Source organism: Gigantopelta aegis, chromosome 2 (genome assembly GCF_016097555.1).
Source record: "Gigantopelta aegis isolate Gae_Host chromosome 2, Gae_host_genome, whole genome shotgun sequence".
NCBI lineage: Eukaryota > Metazoa > Mollusca > Gastropoda > Neomphalida > Peltospiridae > Gigantopelta > Gigantopelta aegis.
This window is the reverse complement of record NC_054700.1, coordinates 33,524,703-33,550,620: the sequence shown is the minus strand read 5'-3', so window position 1 is coordinate 33,550,620 and position 25,918 is coordinate 33,524,703. Positions and strand designations below refer to the sequence as shown.

General features: G+C 37.7%; 1 protein-coding gene across 1 annotated transcript in view; it reads left to right on the top strand.

Moving 5' to 3' along the window:
- The first annotated feature begins 2,215 nt into the window (after positions 1-2,215).
- The window catches only part of LOC121384042 (sorting nexin-27-like), a 54,657-nt gene continuing 30,954 nt past the window's right edge, over positions 2,216-25,918 (top strand). Inside the window, exons 1-3 of the mRNA XM_041514223.1 lie at positions 2,216-2,478; positions 8,970-9,052; positions 13,400-13,548. Coding sequence (XP_041370157.1) covers positions 2,216-2,478; positions 8,970-9,052; positions 13,400-13,548 — 495 coding nt within the window. The remainder of the gene's footprint in view (positions 2,479-8,969; positions 9,053-13,399; positions 13,549-25,918) is intronic.

The following is a 25,918-nucleotide window of genomic DNA, read 5'->3' as shown; positions in this document are numbered from 1 at the left end:
ATCACGTGCTTATTGCGACACTTGGTATAGATCTTGCGACACTTGGTCTAGCATCAAGGTGTCCTTGTTTGTATTCCTCCACAGATAGGACAGTAAATACCATGAACTATGATATACCAGTCGAGGAGCGGTAGTTGGGACGGGGCGGACCAATACCACGACCAATCGCATCTCAGAAGAGTGCTCTTCCACCGAGCTCATGGATCAGCACTGATCGGCTCGAATCAATTTATGCACCGGGACGGATACATGGTTTTGTGAGGGGAGGGTCACTGGCGTGACGTAGCTTCAGGATTTTATTATGGCGGGGGGGGGGGGGGGGGGGGGGGGGGGGGGGGGGGGGGGGAAACATGAGTCATGTTATGTGGCGGCAGGAAAATATATGTGGTAGGGGGAGAGATATTATTAGAGGGAGGCATTGTCCCCCTCCCAGCTACGTTAATGGGGAGGGCGCGGTGGACGTGTACTTGAATATTAGTACTATAAATTTGTGCGGAGAATAATAGGAACGATGTTCATAGGATACTGATAGATCTATCTAGCACCGCCCCATCCCCCAATCAGCTCGCCTCCCCTCAGTCAGCCGACATCCCCAATATAGAAGTAGGCAGGCTTATGTTTATTAACATCACGCCATAACACACGGTAAATCAACGCAGCTATCACAATAATGTACTTTGTGCATTAACCAGTTCCATCCTATAAACGTCTGCGTACGTACATGTACACATGTAACATAACTTGTCTTCACGCCTCCAGCACCGATGCCATTTAACATTTGACAGTATTGCATAACTCATACCGGCAAAGATACAAACATCGTGCCAATGCATTTAAAACTATCTTATATGAGTTGATAAATAATGTAGGAATAGAAGTACATGTCGTTTCTTTCATTGATCTATGTTAACGAATAAAACACAACACTGCACGACGTGTTTTATTTCTGGCTCACCATACCAGATACCAAAATAAGAACACTTCATGAACGCGGATTTCTATCTTTAGGCCTGCTGTTAAAAGAAACAATTTTAAACAAACAAACAAAAAACAAAACACCACCAACCCCCTCCCCCTAAAAAACAACAACACCCCCCCCCCCCAAAAAAAAACCCACCAAAAACCCCAAACAAACCCTACTGACCCAACAAAACAACACCCCCCAAAAAAACCCACGAAAGAAAAAACAAACATATACCCCCTCCAAAAAAGAAAAAAGAAAAGAAAACAAAACAAGTACAAACCAACTAAACAAGAAAACTGTACAAAATTTAAATCTGTCAAAAAAAAAAAAATCAGCTGTAAAATAGTTGGGATGGGGTCGGGGTAGGTAGTACTATCAAAAGAATCCGGACATGTCACAAACGTCGGAAAGTCTTCTCCAGATGAGGGCGGGATTCATTAGCTCAGTCGGCTGAGTGCTCGCCTGAGGTGCTTGCACCGCAGGATCGAACCACCTCGGTGGATCCATTCAACTGATTTTTCTCTCGTTTCCACCAGTGCACCACAACTGGTCAAAGACCGTGGTATGTGCTTTCCTGTCTGCGGCAAAGTGCATATAAAAGATTCCTTGCTGCATTAGGAAAATGTAGCGCGTTTCTTCTGATGAATTACCAAATGTTTGACATCCATTAGCCGATGGTTAATTAATAATGTGTTCAAGTGGTGTACGTCGTTAAACAAAACAAACTTTAACTTTCTCCAGGCGAAAAAAAAAATGCATTTCTGAAAAAAATTGCTTTTTTGATTTCCCCTACCCTGCCTGAAACCGTACAGCTTTAAACATATAATTACTACGTGCTCCTTAGATTGTTTTTGAATCGTATAAGCATATATTTTAACAAATTACTATTTCTAATATTGTAATATTTTGATTGTACATGTATCAACAGACCACAATACGTGGAACAACTCATTTATATAGGCCTAATCACATGTATAAATTATGAATTTTAATTATATAAACTTGATTTAAGTTGGTTTAAAAACATTTGTGATAAGATTTAAAACCCAACGTGCACAAGTTTAATTCAGCTGTATTTATATTTGTATTTTGCATTAGTAAACCATATTATTAATTAAAAAGTCGAGAATGCAGCTTTAAAACCTAAATATGTTGACTACAATACTATGTTATTTAAAATTTGCCGCCAGTATCCAGTTAAAAAGGATGCGATCTGAAACCGGAAGTAACAATGGGTGTCACGTGACTAAGATGGCTGATAGTGACGATGAGGGAAGTCTCCCCTCCCCTTCAAATTCTCAAGAAGACCTGGCCAAGGCTGGGCCGAGGATTGTTACCATCACGAAGACAGAGACAGGTTTTGGTTTTAACGTTAGAGGACAGATCAGTGAGGGTGGACAGCTCAAGTCAATAGCAGGGGTTCTGTACGCTCCGCTCCAACATGTCAGTGCAGTTTTGGAAGGTGGAGCAGCCGAAAAAGCTGGGATCAGAAAGGGTGACAGGATCCTGGAGGTGTAAGTAAACAGATACCAACAGATCGGTGTTTGTCGGTGTTATGTAATGCAAACTGCAGGTCGCACGGAGTTTGAATCGCATCTTCCATGTTGTGATTTTTTTTTTTTGTAAATCGGTAAATTACTTGGTCAGTAATTTGAGTAAACAACGTCACGTGAAATCGGTTCCGTATTATGTCGTATAGCCTAATACAAAGATCGTAGTGGGGGGAGACAACTAATTTGTCTGTTTATTATTTTTAAATACTGAACCTCTTTTGTGGTTAACAATAAATGTTGCAGCACACATTTAGAAATAAAATACTACTTTGATTTTAAAGGTTCTGGGCTATACAACCGTGCCGGTGTATTGGTATGTCCGGTGATTCGGCGCACTGGGTATTTTGCTCAAGTATGCTTAGGAAGTTGTCATGTTGTCAGTGTTTTTAAAGGAAACATGTCACGTAATTAAAGTTTATAAATTGAATTCCTTTTTCAAAAAATAATTACTTAAAATATCTCCATAAAAGAACCCCAGACTCTTATTTATTCTTTAATGAGCAGGGCAATCAATGACGTCAGAGACGCGTCGCTTGATCTGACGCCTTACACTTAAAAGCATTAGTCCGTACCACGCATAAAGAATCTAAGACTTGCACAGCTTACCAAAACAATGAGTGTTCGTTCGCAAAACGTTTTGCCGTATCAATATGAGCTGTTCGACACACATTTACTTACAACAGTGATACTGAAGAAAAAACGGATAGCGAGTCGGAGGGTGGAAGAAACTGATGGTGCCAGACCAGACCGGTCGACCAATTTACAGCCCGGTCCCGAAAGTAACCCGGAGACAAAACCAAAACTCGGATGCTAATGCCGAGGTGTATACTGTTCATATTTAGCATAAAGATACACCTCGATTGATGTATTTAAATATGTAAAAAAAATATAAATGTAGGACAAACATTTTTGGGTGGTTTTTTTAGAAAATATCGCATTTTTTATGTTCGGGCTGTACATAATGAAATCTGTATGCACAGTGTAAACAAACGCTCTAATTTACGACAAGGCGCTTCACTTTAATTAACCTGGCTTGTAAAACAACATAAATGTTGAGAGTATAATCAACTTTTAAACTAAATATATTTCTATTTGCATCAATAGAACGAAATGGGGTTATAGTATTTTTCATTCATAAAAAAAAAGTAGCATATTATTAGGCCTATTGGTTGGGTGCGTTAGAGTAAAACGACCACTCACGATACCCAAGTGATAATTTTCTTTTCTTTGGTACTACGTAATTGGTCAGTTTTGTAATTTTAGATGGGAAAGTCTACTTAATCAAGGGTTTTACAGCATTATTTACAGTAATGAAGCAGGGCGGCTGATAATGTCCATTAACATTGTACTATAGTCGCAACAGGTTACGCCACAATACCCTGTGATCTTAAAAAAAACTGGCACGTATTTTGTACGTATGTCTAGACCGTGGTATCACTTACCTGGTCGATACCCTGCAATATACACCTGCCAATCAGGAATCACATGTGCAGGCCACGGAAAGAAAGGACCAATTAACTAAAACAACACTCCGATTCTCAAGTCAGCCCGTGGATGAAACATAATAGTTATTTCGACACCGACAGTAGTGGTTTATTTTGTATTGAACTTCGTGTTGCTTTGGGGCTTCGGGCGATGAGGAACGTTTTTGTGACGTATTCCGCCCGAAGATTAAAACATTATTTAAAATTATTATTGTTTTCTACACGTTTTTTAAAAACATATTTAAATACATCGTACTGAGATGTATCCTCATGCCAAATCCCATGTTTGTATATGCCATATTTAATTACTTATTGACGTTTCCTTCTTCGGACGGTGAATACAGATTTTGTTATGTAGGCCTACAGCCCTAACATGAAAAATCTTTTTTTTCCCCAAAAAATAAATAAATAAAAAATTCTACATTTTTGTTTTAACATATATAAATACATCATGCTGAGGTGTATCTTTGTGCCAAATATGTACAATGTACACCTCGGCATTCGCAACCGAGTACTGTATTTGTCTCCGGGTAACGTTCGGGCTCCGGGCTGTAAATAGGCTGACACCAAAGTACTATGTGGTGTTGGTGTCCAATCTTTTCTTTTGTGATAAAATACACGCGTCTTTCTTCGGATACAATCCTTTGGAAAACCATAAAAAGACAATCCCGATCGTTTAAAGTGTTTATTTTTACACCCAAAGGCCGCGCAGTACGGCACTGTTGGACTGAAAAGATCGTAAGCCCCTTACTCCATATATAAACAGTTAACAACAATGGAAGAGTACAGCGGCTCTGACGTCACTTCCCTTTTTTTCCGAACGCTCACGAAGAAAAATGCATAAATCGTACTTTGATACTGATTAGCGTAATTTCTTCATTTTAAGTTAACTACACGTATTTTATTGTTATAAAGTTATTTGTATATTATTTTTATATCATTTTTCTTTTAAAATGAGCTATAATATGGTCTCGTGTCATGTTTCCTTTAACGAATTAAAGTTCAATTCCTTTTTCAATGAGTAATCAAGTATCAACTTATTTATTGTTAAGGGTGCAATTAATATATATATATATATATAGAGCAACGACCCCAGTATTCGACCACTTAAGAAAGAAAGGATTATAACATGTTCGTTTTATTGGCATTTGCTAATATTAGTTTTTCTTCGTAAATACATACTGGCAATGCTATTCATTGAATAGACAAAACTTTTGTTGATGTGGTATACGCCGACTAGAGTAGGTTTGAGTGCCGCAAGGAACTGCAAGTAGTAAATTTGTGGTTCTTGGGAGTTTATTTTGAGAATGTATCCTCAAGCTTTTTAATTGGTCGAATACTGGGGCAACCCTCTCTATCATATGCCATTATTTGATCACGTGGTCATGTGATCGAAATTATAATGACTGAGGTCACATTGCATTGCCAGCTGCATTTGATTATAAATAAAAACATTAAAGACATTTTCAAAGATTTCAAATGAATTAAAAGTATTGCAAATGTTCACGGGATGTTGGATGGTGTAATAGTATGCTATAAAAATGGCCGACGTTCATATTATCACTATAGCCAATGAATATATACTTACGTTCATTCACATGGTTATGGTCTGCTATTGCGTTTCTGGAAGAAGGAATGTTCACACTGTCACTTATGTTCAATATACTTTCGGAAAATTTATATACTGTTCAGTTTAAACGAGCATGGTAATTAATTAAATACACTGGTCAAATACTGGGTACTGGTCAAATACTGGGGTCACTGCCCTTATATATCAGGGTTGAAAATTAGCAGTCACCCCGTCACCTATGGCGACCTTTATTTGGTAAGGACAACTAAGAATTTTAAAAACAGTTAAAAAAGAAATGCACTGAAACTTAATTGAATGTGACAAAACACACCATGTCTGCCCTGGCGTGAACTACAGACCTGACAGCAGAAGACATAGAACATTCCCTATATTTTGACAGCGCCAGACTCAGCTTCTGTGGCTTTGGACCGGGTATTTCTAAGAATAAAGCTTAAAACATATTGCACACACTGCATGTATTTTTTAAATCTGGAACTTGTCGACTTATTGGAATGGACTGTATACGCCGTAATTATCTAGTGGCACTGGACCTACTTTTTGACAATTGTTATTAAATGTTATGGTAAAAATTAATCATATTTAATTAGCTTATGTTATTCTGGACCAAAATCAAAATCTATCTTGTAGTTTTAACTCATACTGACGTGAGTGCATGCACGCATATAAAATAACAATGGAATTTTCCATTACTACAGGGATTATTCCAAAGGTCAGTTAAGTGATTGTCTTTGTATCATTTTAAGTTTAAGCGATTTCCATGCAATAAGAACAGCTCTTACTTGATGACATAACCATGTACATGTATATTACTGTAATAAACCATAAGTACGTTTTATGCTTTGTAATATGATAACAAAGTAAATCAGTTTTTAACTTGGTACAATGTTGAGGGTTTTTTGGGGGGGGGGGGGGGGTTCACAAATTTATTTTTATTTTCATATTTATTTTATTAGTAGCCTACTACTGTAGCATTTATAATATCTCAATCCAGTGCCTCGTATATAGAGGACAGCCACTGCCGAGGAGATTCTTTACTGTACTGTACTGTATTATTTCTGAGACAATGCAAATCAAGGAGCAAACCTTGGCTATTCTAGCATTTTGTCTTCACCCCTGTATTATAAATCTTTATAATTTAATGGTAATTTGTAAAACAAAAAACAAAACAAAAAAACCCTAATTTTTTATTTACACTGGATTTCTTTTTCAAAATATGTTACTTGAGTTGGTATAAGTTTAATTGTTTTTATATGAATTCTAACTTTATTCATTATGAAGTTTCATGCCAGTTCGTCAGTTTCCTTTTGACGCAAATGGACTACTTACACCTGGTTATTATTCAACGAAGAACATTCGAGTTTTGATTTTGGCTGTGCAGTTAAACTTTAATGTGATGATTGGAGGGCTAGTTGAATTTGAGAAGGGCCAGTAAGATTTTTCTTCAACTGGCATATATATATATATTTCAAAATAAATAATTTGTCTGTTTTCGTGTACATATAAATGCGAAGTAAGTCAGCATTATTGATATTAAGAATGTTAAAGCCAGTCTAAAAACACCTTTCTCACATTTTAAAAATTACAATAAACAGTATAATTTTTTTGTTTTGGGTTATTTTTATTTAAAACTGAAAAGGAAAACAGACAAATGCAAACAAAACAAAAGTTTTACACCTTAATTGACAGTCATTCCAGTTCACAATTGTCACATTGTTACAAAAAATAAAAGCGAAATAAGATCACGTGTGTACACAATCCACCTGAGAAAAAAAAAATCCATGTAGGCATCTTAGCCATGCATGGCAATGAACGTGTATGCATCTGCAGTACTGTACCACTCAAGAAAACAATTCCGAAACTGATCATGAGATTGGTCATGTGTGATCATTCATTTTCATAGTAAATATTTTTATTTTTAACAAAACCAAGCAAAAAAGTGTAGCATTTATGGGCTACAAAGTGAGTTCATGGGTGGTCTATAAATAGCGAGGTCAACGATTCACATCTACTGCGCCGAATCACTGGACATGCAAATCGTTTTGGATACAAGGGGGTGCCTATATTTATGCACCATTTTAAAATGTTTATTTACTGCAGACATAAAACAATTTGTAGTGTATTTCAGATTATGCACGGCTTCATTGGTGAGAGACACATTTTATTAAGTATTTCACAGTGTTCACACAGAAAATGGTCTTTGAATGCTTAGGTGCGCCGATACACCGGACAGCACTGTTATCAAAGTTGAAACTACACATGTATCCCATTGGGCTATTTCTTGTTCCAGCCAGTGCACCACGACTGGTATATCAAAGGCCGTGGTATGTACTACCCTGTCTGGGATGGTGCCAATCGAAAGAGTACATGAAGTGGTGACAGTGGGTTTCTTCTCTCAGTGTCTGTGTGGTCCTTAAATAAAACATTTCTTTCTTTCTTTTCTGAAGCATGTAGAATATTTGGTAACCCAACATATAATATATTGGAATCTGTTACATTAGCATCCAGAATTAATTTTGAAGTTTATACAAAGTTTTAAAATATACTTACCTTCTTGATATTTGTATTGTATTTAGATTTTTTACTGTGTTTTTTTTGTACTTAATTTTATAGAAGTTTTATTTTTAATTTAATCCTATCATTATATTATTTATATACTTATCTTTGTTTGACACCCAATAGCTGATGTGTATTTTTGTGCTGGGATGTCATTAAAGATTCTTTCTTTACTTGATGTTGACCGGCCTCAGTGGCGTCGTTGTTAGGCCATCGGTCAACAGGCTGGTAGGTACTGGGTTCGGATCCCAGTCGAGGCATGGGATGTTTAATCCAGATACCGACTCCAAACCCTGAGTGAGTGCTTCGCAGGGATCAATGTGTAGGTGTAAACCACTTGCACCGACCAGTGATCCATAATTGGTTCAACAAAGGCCATGGTTTGTGCTATCCTGCCTGTGGGAAGCGCAAATAAAAGATCCCTTGCTGCTAATCGGAAAGAGTAGCCCATGAAGTGGCAACAGAGGGTTTCCTCTCAAAATCTGTGTGGTCCTTAACCATATGTCTTATGCCATATAACCGTAAATAAAATGTGTTGAGTGCGTCGTTAAATAAAATATTTCTTTCTTTCTTTCTTTCTTTCTTTCTTTAAAGATTCTTTCTTTACTTGGTCTTGTGCCCCAAAAAGTGCCATGGTGGACTTAAACATATTAATAAATTTATATTTAAAAACACTAACAAGGACTAGGGATTTTTGTTTCAAAGCAAACCCTTCAAAGATGGTTATTAAAGTCTAAATTAGATAGTTTAAAAAGTATATATGGGTACATGTACATGTATTAATTTTGCTTAAATTTATATTTGGATTTTGTTTTTTATTACAGCAATAGTAAGAATGTGGAAGGCGCAACACACAAGCAGGTGGTGGATTGCATTCGTTCTGGTGGGGATACACTCACACTGACCGGTATGTAAATTATACTGACCAGTGTGTAACTTACTCACACTAACTGGTACATAACTTACACTCACACTGAACGGTACATAACTTACACTCACACTGAACGGTACATAACTTACACTCACATTGAACGGTACATAACTTATAATCACACTGAACGGTACATAACTTACACTCACACTGAACGGTACATAACTTTCACTAACACTGACAGGTATGTAAATTATACTGACCGGTATGTAACTTACACTCATACTGACCGGTACATAACTTACACTGACCAGTACATAACTTACACCGACACTAACCAGTACATAACTTATACTCACATTGACCAGTACATAACTTACACTGACCAGTACATAACTTACACTGACACTAACCAGCACATACTCACACTAACCAGTACATAACTTATACTCACACTGACCAGTACATAATTTACACTAACAATGACCGGTACATAATTTACACTAACCAGTACATAACTTATACTCATACTGACCAGTACATAACTTACACTGACCGGTACATAACTTACACTGACCGGTACATAACTTACACTGACCGGTACATAACTTACACTCACACTGACCAGTACATAACTTACACTAACCAGTACATAACTTACACTCACACTAACCAGTACATAACTTACACTCACACTAACCAGTACATAACTTACACTCACACTAACCAGTACCTAACTTACACTCACACTAACCAGTACATAACTTACACTCACACTAACCAGTACCTAACTTACACTCACACTAACCAGTACATAACTTACACTCTCACTGACCAGTACATAACTTACACTCACACTAACCAGTACATAACTTACACTCACACTAACCAGTACATAACTTACACTCACACTAACCAGTACATAACTTACACTCACACTCACCAGTACATAACTTACACTCTCACTGACCAGTACATAACTTACACTCACACTAACCAGTACATAACTTACACTCTCACTGACCAGTACATAACTTACACTCACACTGACCGGTACCTAACTTACACTCACACTGACCAGTACCTAACTTACACTCTCACTGACCGGTACCTAACTTACACTCACACTAACCAGTACATAACTTACACTCACACTGACCGGTACCTAACTTACACTCTCACTGACCAGTACATAACTTACACTCACACTAACCAGTACATAACTTACACTCACACTAACCAGTACATAACTTACACTCACACTGACCAGTACATAACTTACACTCACACTGACCAGTACATAACTTACACTCACACTGACCAGTACCTAACTTACACTCACACTAACCAGTACATAACTTACACTGACTGACTGGTATATAACTTACACTCACACTAACCAGTACATAACTTACACTCTCACTGACCAGTACATAACTTACACTCACACTGACCGGTACCTAACTTACACTCTCACTGACCAGTACATAACTTACACTCACACTAACCAGTACATAACTTACACTCACACTAACCAGTACATAACTTACACTCACACTAACCAGTACATAACTTACACTCACACTAACCAGTACATAACTTACACTCACACTGACCAGTACCTAACTTACACTCACACTGACCGGTACATAACTTACACTGACTGACTGGTATATAACTTACACTCACACTGACCAGTACATAACTTACACTCACACTGACCAGTACCTAACTTACACTCACACTGACCGGTACATAACTTACACTGACTGACCGGTACATAACTTACACTGACTGACTGGTATATAACTTACATACATTCACTCTGTAACTTATACACATACTGATCATAACATTAAACTACACCTGCTTTTAAAAATGATAGTGTGGAAATTGTTATCGATCTTATAAACAGATTTTTGCTGGTACTTAATGCTAATTTAAACCCCTGGACAGATCATATCCCAGTATAAATGTAAATATAGTTATTTTTAGAATTCACATCACAAATTAAAAAATAACAGAAACCCCCCCACCCCCTCTAGTTTTTGGTGGACGAAACATGTACTAGGTTCATATGGGTCATGGCAATATTATAAAGTCATAGAGTTGAGAGATGTCATTTTCCAGGTCTGGAAAGTCATAGAGTTGGGAGATGTCATTTTCCAGGTCTGGAAAGTCATGGAACTACAGGTTCCACACCACCATTAATTACTCAGAGCTAGCGCTGTCGGTAGCCAAATTAGCCATTGGCTAATTTTTACAAAAAATGGCTAATAAAATTTGCAAGTGGCTAAAATTTTGGCTAAGCCATTTTCTGTCTTCTGATGTGAACAAACGGTTACATAATCCATCCGACACCTCAAACATAATAATACTACCAAATATTCAATTAGCGTAATAGCGATCTCGCGACCGGTAACGAGAAACGGTGTCATGCAGAATACAGCGTAGGCCTTATAATGTTTGCTTATTTTAATAATCACAGTTATTAATTTTAACGGCATGCATTCAACATGTATGACAGCAATGTCTGGAAGATCTGTAACTTGTTATTTTTACTTTGTAAAATCTTTGAATCAAAGTAATAAAAACAGACCGACAATGCGTGTCAATTTGAATACACATGCCAGTTCAGGGCCAAAAGACATGTAGGCCATCTCAAGGGCCGAGTTCAATCAGACCGAGCGAAAACAAAACGTTCGCTAGACTGGTTTGTACGCTTCACGTTAAACTAAATGGACACGACGAACACCAATCAAATAGTTCGTGAACGTTAGGAAGAACGTTCGTTGGCTGAACTGAGGCCAGCTCTCGGTGCGAATATACGTCACGCTTCAGAGTCAGCTGACACCCGTGTGTCAAGAGACATCGCTGCGGACATTAAACAATACGATTACACAAAAGTAAATCTTGATGTAAATTTGCAGAAAAACAATAGTTATTCGCATCACTGAATACCTAACTGCAGTTTTTGTTTATTCCTTTGTTTTTGTTAGTTTCGTCCCATGGTCGAGACCACGCATGCAGATAGTTTACAGTAATCATATTTGTTAGATAATTTTAGATATAAATTTGTAAGACTGTGAGGTGACATTTAGTAAGTTAGCTGGATTTTAAAAAGACCGTAAATTTTAATTTTATTAAAGGATTTGTTGTTGGGGTTTTTTAATAAATGGAGTATACTGTGGTGACGTCGGCATTCTTAGCTGAGGTATTTTGTAAGCAGAAATCACAACAGGCATTTAACATGATGCTGAAATCAACAGCAACAACATGGCACAAATTATGAAATCGTTTGGGGTGGGGAATTGATGGGTCACTTAAAAAAAGAAAAAAAAAAAAAATAATAATATAAAAAAAAGTTATCCAAACTAACATAAAGATTGCTATTTAAAGAAATAATGAGTTCTATATATATATAAAAAAGCTCTCAAATTTTTATTTGGGAAAAAAGGAAGAAAGGAAAAACAACACCATCCATAAACATCCACCCACCCCCATATTTCTGTATATTTGTTAATTTAATGTCATAGGCCTTAGAAGTGGGGGTGGGTGTATGGGGTACTGGCTTCAGACTCTGAAGATATTGCTTAACCCCATCCCAACCCCACCCCCGCTGAAAAAACTCGAAGTAATATATTAACTGCCCCTATCCCCATTAAGGTTTTGTTACTCCTATTTATTCCAGTTTGTACACAGTTAGCTGAAAAAGATACATTTTCATATTCATATATAAATACTCTATACAGTACTGCGTAAAACAAAGTTGGCTTAAGCATTTTCAATATGGCTAATAAAAATTCCATTTGGCTAATATTTTGGCTACAGGTATTTTTGATCCAGGGTGAGCCCTGATTACTCCATGCAGTTCAATGCAACTTGTATGTTAGAATATATTCTGTGAAAAATACTATCGAGAGGGTCATGTGACTACTAATTTTAGGCAGTGCTCTTAATTGACAAGTACTGTGTAAACAATCAACATAAGTCGACAACAAAATGTTTCAATTAGCCACCCTCGTGCCATAGCACCGTCTCATGTTGCTGTTATATAAGTGGCACTAAACCACATGCACAGTTGTTATCAGTTAGTACTATATATAACAAGTAACTTCGAACCAGTGTATTATTTAAATACTACAGGGGTTAACTTACGTGTAATCATCAAAGAAAGATTTCAAAAGGCATATATCAGAATTTTGTACTAGTATTAGTTTTATGAAGAACTGTTTCCTAAACCAGACTATATTAAGTTGCTACAACAAGTAAAGACATGACAAACGGTAGTGTGTTGCCTACAGAATGTTCTTTTTTTCACAGTGATTGGAAAGGTAGCTGTTGATATTGTGATTTAACTACAGAATTGTTCTTTGTTCACAGTGATATCCGTGATGGAGAAGGAAGCGGTCAAGCTGGACCCGAGTGATGGAGAATCTTCCGGACTGTCCATCCCTGATTACTCAGAACGGAGATCTCTCCCCATTTCCATCCCGGATTATCAGACCATCGGACAGACGGAGAAGTTTGTCGTAAGTCTTAAACACTTACATGTGACATAATTCATTTTATTACATACCTATTCAGTCTTACTATAGTGATAAAGACATTTTCAAACCGTGTAATAAATTTATTTTGTATTACACATATGTGCAATCTGGACCGGAACTTTTAAATAGGGAATTCCCTTTTTATTTTTACTGAAGTTAGCGCCTTTTATTTACTGACGTCATATATGATTTACAAATTACATCGTATTTGAAACATTACACAAGGCTGCCGCAGAGTATGATTCTTAACGTTAAGCAAATCCATGAAAGGAGCTTTGATCATAGATTTAACAAAGTGTTGTGACGTTAAATTAAAAAACGTTTTTATAAAACATGAAAGAAGGTATGTAATAAATACAGAACTTCACATGCATTGTTTTCGCTTCCTATTTATTGCACGAATTTATTTTGCGAAAGAACATAAAACGAGACTGCATAGCGGTCTTGTGGTATATATTCTTCCGCAAAATAAACTCGTGCAATAAATATGAAGCGAAAACAACGTATGTGAAGTTCTGTGTATATATTTTGAATTTCTAGCTTATATATAAATATTATGTTAAACATGGTGTCCTGTGTTCACACGTCCAGTTAGCTACATGTATCTTGTAATAGTTACTTGTTAGTGGTTAGTGAAAGAAAACCCACTATAATGGACTTACACTGAGCCATTAAAACACATTCAGAGAGCTGTAACTGGGATATGAACACAGTACTTTGTACCTTGCCAGGCTACATCAACATGCAATGCAGTTTGCAGTTCACAAAACGATTTGATTTTACAAGTGTTAGAAAATACTGGATTCAATTCAAGATTATTAGTAGAGCTGCAGGTGCTAAGCAGTGACAGAGGTCTATCGGTATTGTTGGAAGTCTTATCCTTATTCCAACAAATCTTTAAATTTATCTTTATATCTGAAAAAACCCCACTAGACCAAATAAAAGAAGAACAAAAGTTTAAGCTGCTACTTTTGGATTCAGTAGGAAACAGCCACAGCTTATTGATACACATTGACTGACTGACTTCGTTCGTTCGTTCGTTCGTTCGTTCGTTCGTTCGTTCGTTCGTTCGTTCGTTCGTTCGTTCGTTCGTTCGTTCGTTTGTTTGTTTGTTTGTTTTATTGAAAATTAGGGCACTTCACACTTTGATCTATATGCTGTTTGGTAGGTACTACACGTATCTACAAGTACATGTACAGATATCACTTACTTATAATAAACTCAATCCTCTTCATGTGTGGTCACACATAAGGCCAAATGTACATGTATTGAGTGTGTCAGATTTATTTTTAAAATTGAAAAATACATGCCTCTACTCTCCAAGTATGTTAACTTATTACATACCTATTCATTCTTACTATAGTGATAAAAGACATTTTGAAACCGTTTGATAAATTTATTTTGTATTGCACATAATATGTGCAATCTGGAGCGGAACTTTTAAATGGGGAATTCCTTTTTTAATTTTTATTGCAGTTAACGCCTTTTATTTGCTGACGTCATGTATGATTTACAAATTACGTCACATTGTATTTGAAACATTACACAAGATTGCCGCAGAGTATGATTCTTAATGTTGAGTAAATCCATGAAAGGAGTTTTGATCATAGATTTAACAAACTTGTTATGACGTTAAATTAAAAAACGTTTTTGTAAAACATACAAGAAGGTATGTAATAAATACAGAACTTCACATACATTGTTTTTGCTTCCTATTTATTGCACTTGTTTATTTTGCGAAAGAACATACCACTCGACCGCTACATGGTCTCGTATATATTCTTTTGCAAAATAAACTTGTGCAATAAATGGAAGCAAAAACAATGTATGTGAAGTTCTGTCTATATCATATTATGTTGTACAAAACAGATAATGATTTGTATGATTTATGTCACCAGATTTTAAAAAGTTATCCGGCCAATTCAAAATTCCCATAAGTTGAAAACAAAATCTCTATGGGGTACATGTGAAAAAAACTCTTAAAACAGGCTTTGTCTTTTACATGTTAAAATTACACATTTGGTGTACACACACATTTTATAGGTAGCATGTACAAAAAACATTTTTATGATCATGCATATGCATCCTTATGTACTATCCTGTTTGTGGGATGGTGCATATAAAAGATCCATTGCTGCTAATCGAAAAGAGTAGCTCATGAAGTGACGACAGTGGGTTTTCTCTCTCAATATTTTGTGATCCGACGCCATATAATCATAATCATGTGTCGTTAAATAAAACATTTTCTTCCTTCATTCCTGGAATAGATTACTTACTAACAAACAGCCTCTTTTTTTTTCTGTTTCCTTTATTCTTTCTTTTTTCAATATTTATTTCTGTTCATACTTAAATTGCAAAAATATATTACTGTCCAGTGTTCGAGATTAAATTTTTTGGCCAGTATCCCAGTTGGATACTAACATTTCAAAATCTGGTATCCCACCTGAGAATTTAGTATTATATGGCATCGCAGTGGGATACTGGGTTCTTGAAGTCTGGTATCCAAAATTAAATTCTGGTATCCCCGGGATATTGGGATACCGTTAATCTCGAACACTGCTGTCGTAATATGTATGTATTTTGGAGAAAGCCTAGTAAGTTGTGTAACTTGTGCCTAATCCATTTGTTCTTTAAAGAAAGAAAGAAATGTTTTATTTAATGACACACTCAACACATTTTATTTACAGTTATATGGCGTCAGACATATGGTTATGGACCACACAGATTTTGAGAGTAAACCTGCTGTTGCCACTACATGGGCTACTCTTTCCAATTAGCAGCAAGGGATCTTTTATTTGCGCTTCCCACAGGCAGGATAGCACAAACCATGGCCTTTGTTGAACCAGTTATGGATCACTGGTCGGTGCAAGTGGTTTACACCTACCCATTGAGCCTTACGGAACATTCACTCAGGGTTTGGAGTCGGTATCTGGATTAAAAATCCCATGCCTCGACTGGGATCCGAACCCATTACCTTCCAGCCTGTAGACCGATGGCCTAACCATGATGCCACCGAGGCCGGTTTGTTCTTTAAAAAGCAATAAAATATGTTTCAATCAAACAAACAGCACACTGTACATGTACACATGTTATGTGTGGTACAAAGCTTGATCAGCTGTTCCATTTCATTTTTACTTATTTCTGTGCATATATCCAATTATGGTTCAAGCACGCTATCCTGGGCACACACACACCTCACCTCAGCTATCTGGGCTATCTGTCCAGGACAGCGGGTTAGTGATTAGTGAGAGAGAAGAGGATGTAATGGTATTAATCTACCCCTTGAGTTGTTAAAACTCGCTTTGGGTGGGTACACGGCTGCGAACCCAGTACCTACCAGCCTTATGTCCGATGGCTTAACCACGACGCCACGGATATGAGGCCAGTTTTCAGCTGTTGAATAAGTTATGTACATTGATTGTTGTTGCAGAGTGTAATATTTTATTTATTACATATGATTTATTGCATACTTCCTTTAGTGATACAGTTACATACTTATAGTGACTGGATTATCAGGCTTGTGTTACAGGATGTGGCTCTTCATGTTAGAAATTGTAAATTATGTTACAGGATCGTTTGCTCAAGTACATAATATGTGTTTGTTTACCCATAGACTGATATATGATATACTAGGAGAAAAAAGTTCCTGTGCAGCAGATGAATGTATATACAGAATTGCTTTTATTTCGAGTTTGGTTATGAACATTTCAGAAAATGATTGTATAACCATTGCCTTCGCTATTCTAGAGGGGTTCTGTTAATTGCATGTGCTATTCATGCTTCATGTGCACAGTTTGCCTTATGTACATTTTGGGCCATGTGCTCCTGTTTGACATATCTGTTTCTAATTGTTGGACCGCAAAATGATTGTATGGCTTTCGTCACTTAGAAAAATACTTTTGTTGGTATCAGATTGTCGACAGTGTGATGTCACGTCTCTCAGATAATGAATGTCTTGGTATGTTTGAAATTGGAATGGCACAGACAATGTTGCTAGAACATCAGAACACCATAATGGGTCTGCGGAGATATTATGAATGGTTAAGAGTACTAAAGATCTGCTGTATTTAGGGAGCCTAAGTGTGATGTCATGTTTACAAAATGCTTATATCTGACTAGAATTACCATGGAATCATTTCGTATGACAAATATGAAATAACATCCCAAAAACATCCCTGAGTTAAGGCTAATTAGTGGAAGAACTGTACACAACCGGTTAAAAACTTGATAAAACATTACGACCACGACTGTTGAACAATTTGGTGTTCTGTTAACAATGTTGCTGCATTAATTAGAAAAATATAGCAGGTTTCCTCTGATGACTTCTGTATGAGTCGGAAATACCAAATGTTTAATATCCAGTAGCCAATGATTAATTAATCAATGTGCTCCAGTGCTGTCGTTAAACAAAACAAACTTCTTTTTTTCTAATGATGCACCAAGTATGGTATAGACCACACTTTAGGGTCAGAAGACCTGACTGGACCACTGTACTTTTAACAGATAAATAATAAATGCATGGCGAACAAAAGGTTTTGACTTAAATATAAATTTTAAAATATGAGATTTTAATGATGCACAGGAACTTTTTCAAGTGGGTATATATCCTTGTATAAGCAAGGAATATTATGTTTTCAAAATTTTATTAGCAACTAATAGATACTGAACCGGATGGTCCCTGATAATATGCATCATACTGTTATCAAGAAAATGTAAGATCTATTATGGAAATTAATAATATTAATGACCCTGCTGATGATAATAATGATCAGTACAATAACATTAAAGTATTTCTATACATTGGTACATAACAGTGGTATTCAAGCCTTATTTATTTTCATTATAATCGTTTTTATGTTGATGCTCAATTAAGATTGAAGCTCGCTGTCTTCAGTTACATGTTCAGTCAATCCACTCAAGCAGCCCACAATATTAAAAGGCCAAATTTTTATTGTACCAAATCATCTTATATATAGTGTAATGGGTGGGACATAGCTCACCGGTAAAGTGCCTCCCTGGTGCACGGCCGGTCTATGATCGATCCCCATTGGTGCTCCCATTGGGCTATTTCTTATTCTAGTAATTGTTCCACGACTGGTAAATCAAAGGTTTTGGTATGTGCTATCCTGTGGAGAGGTGCATGTAAAAGATCCCTTGTGGGTTTCCTCTCTAAGATTATATCAGAATTACCAAATGTTAGACATCTAATATCTGATGATTAATAAATCAATGTGCTCTAATGGTGTCGTTAAACAAAACAAACTTTTACCTATATAGTATACAGTGACCTATAGTAAAGAGCCACCTGCCTTAAAAGACCATATTTTTATACTCCCTTTGGTGGGTCCCAACACCGATTTTTTCTTTCTCTGCATTCAAGCTATAGTTGATCATGCTTTAGATTTGGAGTCCAGTTGTGGTGATAGGTCTTCTTTGGAATCCCAAAACTTGACAGCCAGTGTTGTACAATGTAAATGTGGTAGCCTACTCTGTACAGTGTACTATGAAATGGGGTACAGTCTATAATTTTTAATAGGAGTATTAGTATTCTTTTAGTTCTCTTTATCATCTTCCCTTCCTTCTAGTTGATCAAAATGGAACTGTAGCAAATTAAAGGTGCAAAAAGAGCACAATAAAGTAGTGATTATGAGGGTGGGTCAGATTTTAAAAATGTTTAAACAGAACCTATTAAACAAAATGATACTCTTTAAACTACCAGTGAATCAATATATAGACATAAAAGTTGATATCTGCCCCCCACACACACACACCTAAAAAAAGGGTGTGAAATGATGAAATGTTTGTGCAAAAACAGTCACTTCTTTCCATCATTGTGCGAGTATGGAGGGATTGTAAGCAACTATGCAACTATTTATTCAATTACTAGCCAGGCATAGACCTGTTCATTTCATTCATTTATACTTATTTTCATGATTTTATCCAGTTATGGTTCAAGCACACTATCCTGGGCATACACCTCAGCTGTCTGGACTGTCTGTCCAGAACAGTGGCTTAATGGTTACTTGGTAGTGGTTAGTGAGAGAGAAGTCAGTGTAGTGTTCTTACACCAACCCATTGAGTCCTATAAACTTGCTCTGGGTGGTAGTGGGTACCGGGCTGTGAACCCAGTACCTACCAGCCTTATGTCCAGTGGTTTTACCACGACGCCATCTGTTGCTTTGAGAAACCTACTTGTTGATAATCGGTAATGCCAGTAGATCAGTCACACCAACTAAGTGGAGCAGTGTAGTGCGAAATGTCTGGCCTGCCAATTAATAACCCATAGAATAACACTTAGACGATGTCGTTAGACTGATGGTGTTATGTTAGCCAGGATAAACCCAGCTGTTAGCAGATTAGCTGTATGGGCTGTAGGATTGAAACATCCAGCTGGACCCATTCTCTGATTGAATGTTTTCCTATCCCAACCCCATGACTGGTATATCAAAGACCATGGAATGTGTTGTCTTGCCTGTTAGCTGTTAGCAGATTAGCTGTATAGGCTGTAGGATTGAAACATCTTGCTGGACCCATTCTCTGATTGGATGTTTTCCTATCCCAACTCCATGACTGGTATATCAAAGACCATGGAATGTGTTGTCCTGCCTGTTAGCTGTTAGCAGATTAGCTGTATGGGCTGTAGGATTGAAACATCTTGCTGGACCCATTCTCTGATTGGATGTTTTCCTATCCCAACTCCATGACTGGTATATCAAAGACCATGGAATGTGTTGTCCTGCCTGTTAGCAGATTAGCTGTATGGGCTGTAGGATTGAAACATCCAGCTGGACCCATTCTCTGATTGAATGTTTTCCTATCCCAACCCCATGACTGGTATATCAAAGACCATGAAATGTGTTGTCCTGCCTGTTGGAAAGTGCATATATAAAAGATCCGTTGCTGTTGATAGAAAGATGTAATGTGTTTCCTCTAAGACTACCGATATATGTCAGAGTTGCCGAATGTTATATACATGTACATACAGTAGCTGATGATTAATTAATCAGTGTGCTCTAGTGCTGTCATTGAAAAAAATAAACTTCTAATAAAATGCATATAACTACCTGTAAGTAATATATTCTACTGAGCACATGTTTTGAGTTGTTGCTTTTTAGCACCAAGCTTCAAACTTGAAAAAAAACCCAAATTTTAAAATGCCCAATACAAATTTGTCTTTGACCTTTAATGGTCATTATGTCTAGTATTTTGGTGAAAATGTACTTGTTTTTGCCTTGATCTGAAAAGTATTTTTTAAAATGCAATAAAGGTTTTAAACCGTGGAAGCCATGGCCCACCTTCACCGCTCAAAGGAATCCACTTTTTTCTTCACCACAGCTATATATATTCCTGTTGCCTCATAACATGAATAACAGACAGTGCGGTTACCCCCCCACACCCATCCCCATTGAAAATTCCTGGCTATGCCAGTCAGGTCAGGTCATAGTGTTTAACATGCACATTCAGAGCAAGCAGTTGTAGCGCATGCCTGTCCTGGACACAAGTGCCAGCCTTAGCCGGCTCCTCCGTCCAGGACAGAAAAGGGGAGGGTTGGGTTAGAGTGGGGACCGCCTGCACTGGCAGGTGCAAGGGAGCACCAGCAGTCCGACTGGGGCCGGTAACAGGTGGAGGGTGGTATGGTGCTATGGAATTTGGAATGTCCCATAGGATTAAGCCAAAGAGAAATGGTGCGCATTTTTGTGAAGGAAATTGGGCACAATTTTGGATGGTCCATCAAAAAGTAAAAGGGGAGCTACGTAAAGTTATGGAATTTAGTGTACCGAGAGTAGCTTGTTAAGGGGACCTAGTACTAAGTAGGTGTTGAAATGTCTCCCTAGGTTGCCCATAGGGGCCCTTTTGATCTCTTCATATCGTGACATGACAACCCAGGAGAGACTTGAAGCAGTTGTGTACTATCTATTCCAGTGCCCACATTTGCAGTTAAATAGCCTTGGAAAGACACTGGAAAAATATAACTACATTTACTAGACCTCAGCTTGATCTTAAAAGACTCTTATGTTAAAGGTCTTGAATTCGTTTGAAGACTTTAAAAGATAAGTAAAGCAATTTCTTTTTTCATCAAAAAAGATGAAGAAACTGAAAAAAAATCAATAATGTGCAATATACTTGTCTGATGTTTAAATCGGGAAGAGAAAGAAATTGACAAACAAGCTGGTTAATAGATGTAAAGACTGATGGACTGATGGACGAAGCAGATGCATTAAATCTGCAGCATTTCCTGCAGTGGTACAATTACTGTGAGCTCTGCAGCTGTCAATATGTTGCTACAAGATAACTACATCTAACTACTTTAAAATTTATTGTAGTTCTCCAGCAAATGACACTTGAATGATTTCAATCAATAGCAGATTGCTAGATAGCTGGCTGTTAGCAATTATTGTTGGTTATTATTGCCAGCAACTTGAGTGTCTCAGTTTGCCCATGGCCCTTCTTTTTCAAAGAAAACATAAAAATTTCTTGAGGTGAAGGATTTTTTTTCTAGTCATGTGTATAATTTGTATGACATGTGTGTTAACATGTTCTCACTTGTTTTTCTACGCCTTCATATACAGTGTACAATATGTGTTGCCCTCTGGGTGATAATAAAATCATGCAGAAATGATGATAGAAACTTTCCAGTCTTGTGCGTGCATATTGAAAAGAAGTATTCCAATCTTTGGCATCATGAGTATTCCTGTTCCTATATTATGCTAAATTCTCCGTGCCAAATTTCTGATTGAATCTTTTGTATGTGACTAAATCAGTGGATTTAATCTGTACTGGATTTGATTTCATCATCTGCTGAGAGCTCCGGTTTATTGAATTATTGGGCAGTGTGATGTACATACAAGTGTGTAGCTCAGGGATGAAGTCGTTGTCTGATGTCCAGTAGGTTGTGGGATTGGTCCTCCTCGGTGGGCCCAGTGTTGTTGTTTTCATTCCTTTTTGGCTATCCTGCTCTTTCCTGTCGGTGGTAAAATGCATGTAAAAGATCCCTTGCTGTCATTTGGTAGGAATAGTACATTTAAAAGATCCTTGCTGTCATTTGGTATGGATAGTGCATGTAAAAGATCCCTTGCTGTCATTTGGGAAGAATAGTGTATTTAAAAGATCCCTTGCTGCCATTTGGGAGGAATAGTGTATTTAAAAGATCCCTTGCTGTCATTTGTAGGAATAGTGTATTTAAAAGATCCCTTGCTGTCATTTGGTATGAATAATACATGTAAACAATCCCTTGCAGACCCAGTGTTGTTGTTTTCATTCCTTTTTGGCTGTCCTGTTCTTTCCTGTCAGTGGTATTAAACTGCATGTAAAAGATCCCTTGCTGTCCTTTGGTAGGAATAGTACATACAAAAGATCCCTTGCTGTCATTTGGTATGGATAGTGCATGTAAAAGATCCCTTGCTGCCATTTGGGAGGAATAGTGTATTTAAAAGATCCCTTGCTGTCATTTGTAGGAATAGTGTATTTAAAAGATCCCTTGCTGTCATTTGGTATGAATAATACATGTAAACGATCCCTTGCTGTCGTTTGTCATACTATGCTTCTTAAACATCAAATGACCATAGATTAAAATGTGCTGAGGTGTTATTATAGAAGCATTCCTTTCTGTTTATTTTTTCCAATATACATGTGTATATATAACCGACTCCATGGACTATTAGAGGATGGGTCATACATATAGCCCAGTGGTACAGCGCTCTCTTGATGCATGGTTGGTGGGCCCATTGGACTATTAGAGGATGGGTCATACATGTAGCCCAGTGGTACAGCGCTCTCTTGATGCATGGTTGGTGGGCCCATTGGACTATTAGAGGATGGGTCATACATGTAGCCCAGTGGTACAGCGCTCTCTTGATGCATGGTTGGTGGCTCCATAGACTATTAGAGGATGGGTCATACATGTAGCCCAGTGGTACAGCGCTCTCTTGATGCATGGTTGGTGGGCCCATTGGACTATTAGAGGATGGGTCATACATGTAGCCCAGTGGTACAGCGCTCTCTTGATGCATGGTTGGTGGCTCCATGGACTATTAGAGGATGGGTCATACATGTAGCCCAGTGGTACAGCGCTCTCTTGATGCATGGTTGGTGGGCCCATTGGACTATTAGAGGATGGGTCATACATGTAGCCCAGTGGTACAGCGCTCTCTTGATGCATGGTTGGTGGGCCCATTGGACTATTAGAGGATGGGTCATACATGTAGCCCAGTGGTACAGCGCTCTCTTGATGCATGGTTGGTGGCTCCATGGACTATTAGAGGATGGGTCATACATGTAGCCCAGTGGTACAGCGCTCTCTTGATGCATGGTTGGTGGGCCCATTGGACTATTAGAGGATGGGTCATACATGTAGCCCAGTGGTACAGCACTCTCTTGATGCATGGTTGGTGGGCCCATTGGACTATTAGAGGATGGGTCATACATGTAGCCCAGTGGTACAGCGCTCTCTTGATGCATGGTTGGTGGCTCCATGGACTATTAGAGGATGGGTCATACATGTAGTCCAGTGGTACAGCGCTCTCTTGATGCATGGTTGGTGGGCCCATTGGACTATTAGAGGATGGGTCATACATGTAGTCCAGTGGTACAGCGCTCTCTTGATGCATGGTTGGTGGGCCCATTGGACTATTAGAGGATGGGTCATACATGTAGCCCAGTGGTACAGCGCTCTCTTGATGCATGGTTGGTGGGCCCATTGGACTATTAGAGGATGGGTCATACATGTAGCCCAGTGGTACAGCGCTCTCTTGATGCATGGTTGGTGGGCCCATTGGACTATTAGAGGATGGGTCATACATGTAGCCCAGTGGTACAGCGCTCTCTTGATGCATGGTTGGTGGGCCCATTGGACTATTTTTCTCTCCAGCCAATGCACCACGACTAGTATACCAAAGGCCATGGTATGTGTTATCCTGTCTGTGGGATGGTGCATATAAAAGATCCCTTGCTGTTAATCGAAAAGAGTAGCCCATGAAATGGCATCAGCGGGTTTCCTATCTCAATATCTGTGTGGTCCTTAACCATATGTCCAATACCATATAACTGTAAATAAAATGTGTTGAGTGCATCGTTAAATAAAACATTTCCTTCCTTCCTCTTGATGCATGGTCCCATTGGCCTATTTCTCCGTTCAGCCAGTGCACCAAAACTGGCATATCAAATGTCATTGTATATATGTCAAATTTACCATATGTTTGACATCCAGCAGCCGATGATTAATAAATCAATGTGCTCTAGTGGTGTTGTTAAACAAAACAGATTTTAACAGTGGACTGTTGTGTCATTGTACATGCTTTAGGCTGGTTGGTGGGCAGGGCTTACATGCAATTCGGTCAGTAGTTGCCCATCACTGGATATCAAAAGCTGTCCTGTCTGTATAAAAGTGCTTTGAAAAGATCCCTTGCTGCTAATGAAATAAATGTAGTGGGTTTCTTCTCAAGACTGTGTCCAAACATTTGATATGCAATAGCAGATGATTAATTAATCAATGTAGTCTATACAATGGTGTTGTTAAACAAAACAATACGGGGCAAATTGACAAAGCCTGTTTAAGTTGGGCTCGTGTTTTTTTTTTTTTTTTTTTTTTTTTTTTTTTTTTTTTTTTTTGGTGTTTTTTTCTTACACACGTGGAACTACATATATTTACAATTCTTAACACCCGCATTTAAGAAAAACAGGTTTCATAAATTCAGCCCATATTGTTTAGGTTGGTGTGCCTACATACCATTTTCTGATGGAATACCTTTTGTATGACTGGTCTTTTGCTGCTGTCCTCCATCGTAGTTTCAACCTCTGCTGAGACCTTCTTATTTAGCACATTGTATATTTGGTAGAACGTAGTTTGATAAAAAAAAGCCTTAAACTTTTATTTGCTTACTAAATATGGTGGGATGTTTACCCAGTGGTAAAGTGCTTGCTTGATCAGTCTGCGGTCGATCCCTGTCGGCGAGCCCATTGGTCTATACCTCATTCCAGCCAATGCACCATGACTAGTATATCAAATCCGTGGTATGTGCTAACCTGTTTGTGGTATGGTGCATATAAAAGATTTGTTGCTACTAATTAAAAACTGTACAGTTTACGTAGTGTGATTCCTCTCTAAGACTGTATATCAGAATTACCAAATGTTTGACATCCAATAGTCAATTATTAATAAATCAGTGTGCTCTAGTGGTGTTGTTAAACAAAAACAGACTTTGCGTACAATATCAGTATAACTGATTCTGTATAATGGGCCATTGTGTTTACATGAGAATTTCAAACTCTGCCAACAGTCGAGACTCGACCCTCTCTATCAATGTCTGCTAACATTAACCCCCATCTCCATCTTTTTCTCCCAGTATCATTTCAG